The 6,223-nt window shown below is 65.9% G+C and overlaps 2 protein-coding genes across 2 annotated transcripts in view; both read right to left on the bottom strand.

Moving 5' to 3' along the window:
- Positions 1-427: 427 nt before the first annotated feature.
- Positions 428-3,352, bottom strand: EMIHUDRAFT_439987 (hypothetical protein). Its single transcript, XM_005791099.1, has 9 exons — positions 3,199-3,352; positions 2,867-3,047; positions 2,615-2,707; positions 2,386-2,437; positions 1,736-1,815; positions 1,356-1,499; positions 1,160-1,282; positions 966-1,058; positions 428-848 (listed from the first exon to the last, which is right to left on the bottom strand). The coding sequence occupies exons 1-9, from the start codon at positions 3,288-3,290 to the stop codon at positions 702-704; spliced, it is 1,005 nt and encodes a 334-aa protein (XP_005791156.1). The 5' UTR covers positions 3,291-3,352; the 3' UTR covers positions 428-701.
- Positions 3,353-5,659: 2,307 nt separating this feature from the next.
- The window catches only part of EMIHUDRAFT_466763 (hypothetical protein), a gene marked incomplete at its 3' end in the record, with an annotated part of 3,636 nt that continues 3,072 nt past the window's right edge, over positions 5,660-6,223 (bottom strand). Inside the window, exon 2 of the mRNA XM_005791098.1 lies at positions 5,660-6,174. Coding sequence (XP_005791155.1) covers positions 5,660-6,174 — 515 coding nt within the window. The remainder of the gene's footprint in view (positions 6,175-6,223) is intronic.

Below are 6,223 nucleotides of genomic sequence, written 5' to 3'. Positions count from 1 at the left end.
AGGTGTCCGTTTTTATTTACTCGCGCGCGGCAGCGCGCGAAACGAAATTCCAGCGGCGAGCAGTTCGGTGTGGCCTCGCTTGCGTCTCGGGCCATAACACCGTGGATCCGGGACGGCTCTCTCATAGCAGCCCATAACATGTTATGGGCGTTATGGGTGTTACGGGGTCGTCGCCTTACCGCCCATAACAACCCATAACATGTTATGGGCTGCTATGCCCCGAGAGCCATAACACCATAACAATAACTGCGCCTGGGGACAAATATCTCGTGGTGTGTGCACTCTACAGTGTGGTTTCTCTTCATCTACATCGATGTAGGGCACGAAGGCCCGCCGGGCGGGCGCTACGGGCTCCACGGCCGGACGCAGCGCTCTCCCCCCCGTAAGCGATATTACGCGCCATTGTGTTAAAACCATCTCAGTGTTTACAGTGTAAAGTTCTCTCTTTTAGCACAGACAAAGTGGGGCCGCCTTGTGTGCTTCTCTGGGGGCGCACCCCGAATCGGGGAGGATGCAGTGTGTGGGGCGGCGGGCCGATGTGCAGAGGTGCGTGTGCGGGAACACACCGGATGCCCCGACTGAGGAGACAGGAGTGTGTAGAGTGTACGAATGAGATTGGCCGAGGATGGTGTGTCAAGGCCGTGCCTCGCTCGCCCGCCCGCCCGCACTCTGTGACGCTAATCGACTGGGCGGCGAGCCCTTCAGGCAGCGGGGGGAACCTCGCCCACCGCCCCGTCGCCGTTGATGTCGATGCCCGTCGCGCTCTCGTCGCCCTCGGCCAAGTCGGAGGCCGCCGGCTTTGGCCTGTCCTTCTCGTGGGTCACCAGCAGGCTCTTGACGAGGGTGACCTGCCCGCGGCACGAGAGGGGAAGCGCGTCAGCTCTCCGCACGCCCCCTCCCGCCCGTGCCGGCAGAGGCGTGGGACGCGGGGGGTGCGACTCAGCTCTCTCGGCCGAACGGCGCACCCCGTCCTTTGCGCGCTGCAGCTGCTCCATCGGCGGCGCGCTTGCGTCGGTCGGCAGCAGCACCGGTGCGAAGATGACGGCGAGGTTGTCCGCCTGGGAGGGGGAGGAGAGGAGGGGAGGGAGGGGGAGGAGAGGAGGGAGGTGTCTCTGGGTGCGCCAGGCCCGCGCCCGCCGCCGGGCACGCTGCTTCGCACCCCCATCTTCGAGGTGCTCTGCTGGGCCGCCGCCTCGCACAGCAGGTCGAGCAGCCAGTACAGCGTGTCGCGCTGCGTCTCGGGCATCGCGTTTTTGAGGATCATCTTGATCGGCATCCCGACCTGTGCACGGCGGCAGGCGTGACGGGTGCCCCTCCCCCGAAGTCCACCCTCTCCCCCCACGGCCAAGGCCAGCCTTTGCGGCCGCGATCAGCTCCCGCTCCAACTCGCGCCCCGCGTCCGCCGCCTGCGCGCCCTTCTTGCTGCTCTTCTTCGCCTTTGCGGCGGCCGCGTCGCCGCCGGTCCACATCACGCCGCCGGGCAGCTCAGCGAACCACGCCTGCGGGAGGGGCGGGCGGGGCGGGAGCAGGGCGGGAGCAGGTCGAGAGCAGGTCGAGAGCAGGTAGAGAGGGGGCGGTCACGGGCCGCGCGGGTAGGCGGTCGGGAGGGGGTGGAGAGGGTGGGAGGGTGGAGAGGGGAGGGAGGGTGGGGAGGGTGGGGGGGGAGAGCAAGGGAGGGTGGGGAGGGTGGGGGAGGGAGAGCAAGGGAGGGCGGCGGAGGGAGGGGGGGGTGGGCCTTGATGAGCGTGCTCACGGCGTGGCAGGAGCAACCCTCGAGCACCGCGTCCGGGTCCTCGCCCGACTCGAGCCGCTTGCCTACAGGACGAGTCTCGGAAGAGTCTCGGAAGAGTCTCGGAAGGGTCCTCGCCCGACTCGAGCCGCTTGCCTACAGGACGAGTCTCGGAAGAGTCTCCTATGAGGAGGAGTCCGCTTGCCGAGGAGACTCGAGCCGCTTGCCTACAGGACGAGTCTCGGAAGAGTCTCGGAAGAGTCTCGGAAGGGTCCTCGCCCGACTCGAGCCGCTTGCCTACAGGACGAGTCTCGGAAGAGTCTCCTATGAGGAGGAGTCCGCTTGCCGAGGAGACTCGAGCCGCTTGCCTACAGGACGAGTCTCGGAAGAGTCTCGGAAGAGTCTCGGAAGGGTCCTCGCCCGACTCGAGCCGCTTGCCTACAGGACGAGTCTCGGAAGAGTCTCCTATGAGGAGGAGTCCGCTTGCCGAGGAGACTCGAGCCGCTTGCCTACAGGACGAGTCTCGGAAGAGTCTCCTATATGAGGAGGAGTCCGCTTGCCGAGGAGACTCGAGCCGCTTGCCTACAGGACGAGAGCCTCGCAGCCGTCACGGTACCGTCTCGGAAGTGACGTCGCGCCCGGCTCGAGCCGCTCGCGTATGAAGGAGAGCTTGCCCGCCGCCTCGGCGGTACGGAAGATCCCCTCCTCCTGCTCACCCAGGCAGCGGGGACGTGAGCGGCATATCTTTGTGTATAGGCGCTGCCTCCCTCCTCGCTACGCCGTTCGGTCCCCCTTTAGCCCCCGGGTGCTACCTTGGGCCGTGATCGAGGGAAGTGGAGGAGCAAGCCGGAGGGGTATAGCGGGGGTCCGCGCTAGCCCGCCCTCCTGCATCCCGTCGCTCTCGTCGAGAGCGCGCCGAAGCGCGGCGAGAAGCTTCGGCACTTTCCGCTCGCTCCTCCACTCCGCTACCCGATCGACCTGCGACAAGGGAGAGAAAGAGGCACGGCCGGAGCCGAGGGCTGGTGGGCGCACTCCCGCCGTTGGGCGCTCGTTCCGGTGCACGCTCCCGCCTCGGCACTGACAAGGAGGACCCCTTCCGGCCGCGTCTCTCTCCGCTCTCTCCCGCTCTCTGCTCACCTCTGTCGGCTGCTCTGCCAGAGGCACTCCAAACCAGGAGACGGCGAGGCCAGCCTTGGCCTGCGCGCCGCTGCGCTGCGCGCCGCTCGGCTGGCCCTTGGCCCGCTGCATCCCAGAGCGCTGCCCACTCGGCTGCGAGTACTCCGAGTTGTCGCTCGAGATGGTCATGTGCTTCATGTACCTGAGCCGAGCGGTGGTCGCGAGGGACGGTCGGCGGGTCGTAAACAGAGGCGCCGGCTCCATCGACCGTTGCAGCACTGACGGAGGTGGGGTGGCCAGAATGATCTTACGAGGCGAGTGTGTCTACGACTCGTCTCGTCTCGAGAACACACATCGTCGCATCATTGCCCTCATCAGAAGGCAGCGGCGCCGGGCTCTGGTCTCGCGAAGCAGAGCCGCCGATCACTCGTCCGAACGCCTTCATTGCAGCTGCCGTCGTCGAGAGCCGCGCACTCGCACAAGAACCGTCCGCTATCCGAGGGCTGGCAAGCCGCCGCCGAGCGGCGAGGTTTTTTTCCCGCTTTTACTGTTCGAGGGTCATGAGAGAGAGAGATTTTTAGCAATACCAAACAAATCTAACACTCACACGTCATTTGGGGCCTGGAGCCCTGTTCACGCGCGCGCGAGACGTGCAGACAGGGTTGCCAGGTGAGAGCGAATGGCGCGGTTCACGCCTCGCACAACAGAGAGAGAGATGCGCTCTGCATGGTGGGACATAAAAGAGAGCGAGTACTTGGGCGAGTAGGCCGTGCGGTCGACGCTGCCGCGCGCGACTTTGCGCGCGAGGCGGCGCAGCTTGAGAACGGCGGTGGGCGAGAAGCCGCCGCCGAACGTCTCGTGGAGCAGCAGGTTGAAGTTGTTGCGCTTGACAAAGATCGCGTCGTGGTAGAAACCGCGATGCGCCTTGACGTAGCCGTGGCCGGTCTTGTGGGAGAAGGGTTGGCCGGGCTGCCCGCGCGCCTTGCAGCCCATGTTTAGGCGGCGGGCCTTCTCTTCGGTGTTACCAAAGGCGTAGGAGTGGCCAACGGAGGCGGGCGTGCCGCCACTCGAGGCGTTGCCAACGCCCGGCGAGGAGGTCTTGAGGAGGGGCGTCCAGAGCTTGACTTCATTCACCTCATCGCACCCTCCTGGTCCCGCATGGGGTTCCGCGAGGTCGACCTTGTACCCCTCGTTGTACTGCCGGGTGAGCTCTGGTTTCTCCTTGTCGCCGTGCACGACCGGCGCGTTGGCCGGGGCGCGCATCGCGTCCGCCCAGGCGGCGAGGACGCCGTCGTGGGGCCGCCGGTGGTGGGCCTTGTTGTAAAGGTAGTCGCCGAAGAAATCGACTGGCATGCCCCGCTCGAGCGCGACCCGAAGGGTGGGAAGCGCCGCAGAGAGCCAAAGGCCGAGCTTTCGCTGGAGCTCGTCCTGGAGGGTGTCGGAGGAGAGGGCGGTGGCGTACGTACCGTCGACACGGACATCGAAGGCCTTGCCGGCGAAAGGCGTTGAGGCGGAGACGAAGCGTGCGGCTTCGCGGTTGTTGACGGCGCTGTCTCCGAGGGACGGGTTGTTCTTGACGTGCGCATCCCGCGCCTTGACGAGCTCCTGGTGCGCGTACCAGTCCTTGTGATTCTTGATGGCAGCGAGCGCCCGCGGCCGCGGGTACGTGGATTTGCAAGTGCCATTGAGAATCGCGTCGGTAGCTGGAAGGGACTCGGGCTCGGGGAGCGGGACGCTCTTGGGGTAGAACTCAGTCAGGTAGCCGCCGCGGACGGTGTAGTACTTGTTTTTGTCGCGGGCGGTGCGCTTCTCGCACACCTCCTTCCAGTCCGAGAGGGCGGACTCGTAGGTGGCGATAGCTGCGGCGATGGCGGGGTACTTGGATGCACCTCCCTCGTCGTGGGCGAAGTCGGGGTTGTGGGCGACGAGGGTGCGCCAGTTCTTGAGGAGCGACATGGAGAAGTCGCTGTCGGCGCGCGAGAAGGCGGTATCGATGTTGCACCCGCCCATCTCGGTCGGCAGCTGTGCCTGGAGCCACGCGAGGTCGCGGAGCGCCTGGGGCGAGGCGTCGGCGCGAGCAATGCTCTCGAAGGACTTGCGGATGCGGTTGTGCGCAAACTCGAGAGCCTCGCACGCGACATTGGGCGGCGTGATGCCGGCAATGTACTTGGTCTTTGCGCAGGCGATCCGTTGGACGAGGTTGAGGCGGAGCTGCGAGGTGTTCGTGACGCAGTCAGTGTCGACGATCGTGTCGATGACGTCGAGCGGCGCGAGCTTCTTCCTGAGGTGCGCGGTGAGCTCCTTCTTGCAGGCTTCAGGGTCGCCAAAGAAGGTGCCGACGGCCTTGAAGCAGTCCACTCGCCCCGTGGGTTTGCCCTCCTTGTCGCGGTGTGCAGGCGAGCCCCGGAGCCAGCCCGGCGCGCTCGAGAGGTCACCCTCGGGCGAGTAGATGAGCGACTTGCTGACGCCGTCGAAGACGCTCGCTCCCTTCTTCTGCGCCTCGAGGAGGCCCTTTGGTCCGGAGTAGGCGGCGACGGCGCGCGAGGGCTCGTCGTTCTGGCAGATGTCGTCCGCAAAACCGATGAGACGCATGCTCGGGTTGTCACGTTGGACTTCGTGGCAGATGTCATGGAGGAAGCAGACGCTGAGGATGGTGGACAGCGCGCGTCCCTGGATGACCCCGCAGGCGGACCTGGCGTAGTTGGGGTCGTTGTAGTCGGGGCACTCGAGGCTGAGTGGGTCCCAATCGGCGGCGGAGAGGTCCAGGTCGTCGCCGTCGGCGGAAGGCAGCCGCAAGGCCCCCTCGGCCTTGACAAGGCGGATGAAGCTGGGCGTGCCCATGATGAGGCGAGCGACGGGTAGGAGGTCAGGGCGTCGCTTGCGGATCCAGTCGAGGAGCTTGACGCGCCCACAGCCGTTGGGGTCAGGCTTGTTGTCGGCCGTGAGCGCCTGGGCGATCGTGTTGTAGAAGTTCTCCTTGTCGCCCGAGATGGTCGCGTTCTCCGGCTTCGTGCCGTGCCACCCCGCGACGGTGTGGGCGTACAGGTGAGTGCCGTTCTTGGAGAACGCATAGTTCTTCGGGAAGTTGACTGGCGCACGGGCGCGCTCCTCCGCAGCCTCGGCCGCCTCGAGGTCGGCGAGGGCGGCCGTTGCCTCGGCCGAGCCGTGTCCGTGCGTGATGCACCTCGAAGTGTACGCGGCTTCCGCAGTGGCGGTGGTGACGGTGGCGTCCTCGAGTGCCTCCGCCCTGGCCTTGGCAACCTCAGGCAGCTGCGTGGTGCAGAACTGCTCCGCCCAGTCGCGCTCCTGGAGCGCGATGCACCGTTCAGCTGAGCGCGTGAAGAGAATTGTGTGCCGTTTCGCTTTGCATATGTTGCC

This window comes from Emiliania huxleyi, assembly GCF_000372725.1.
Source record: "Emiliania huxleyi CCMP1516 unplaced genomic scaffold EMIHUscaffold_115, whole genome shotgun sequence".
NCBI classification, from domain to species: Eukaryota; Haptophyta; order Isochrysidales; family Noelaerhabdaceae; genus Emiliania; species Emiliania huxleyi.
The sequence above is the reverse complement of the archived record's forward strand: the minus strand, read 5'-3'. Positions and strand labels throughout refer to the sequence as shown.

What these genes read in the sequence shown, in the direction of transcription:
- EMIHUDRAFT_439987 (XM_005791099.1), bottom strand. Translation starts at nt 3,290, where the DNA reads ATGAAGGCGTTCGGACGAGTGATCGGCGGCTCTGCTTCGCGAGACCAG. An exon ending in GGGCAAGCTCTCCTTCATAC is followed by an intron (nt 1,816 to 2,385) that starts GCGAGCGGCTCG and finishes CTCGTCCTGTAG; the next exon opens with GCAAGCGGCTCGAGTCGGGC. An exon ending in TGCAGCGCGCAAAGGACGGG is followed by an intron (nt 849 to 965) that starts GTGCGCCGTTCG and finishes TGCCGCGGGCAG; the next exon opens with GTCACCCTCGTCAAGAGCCT.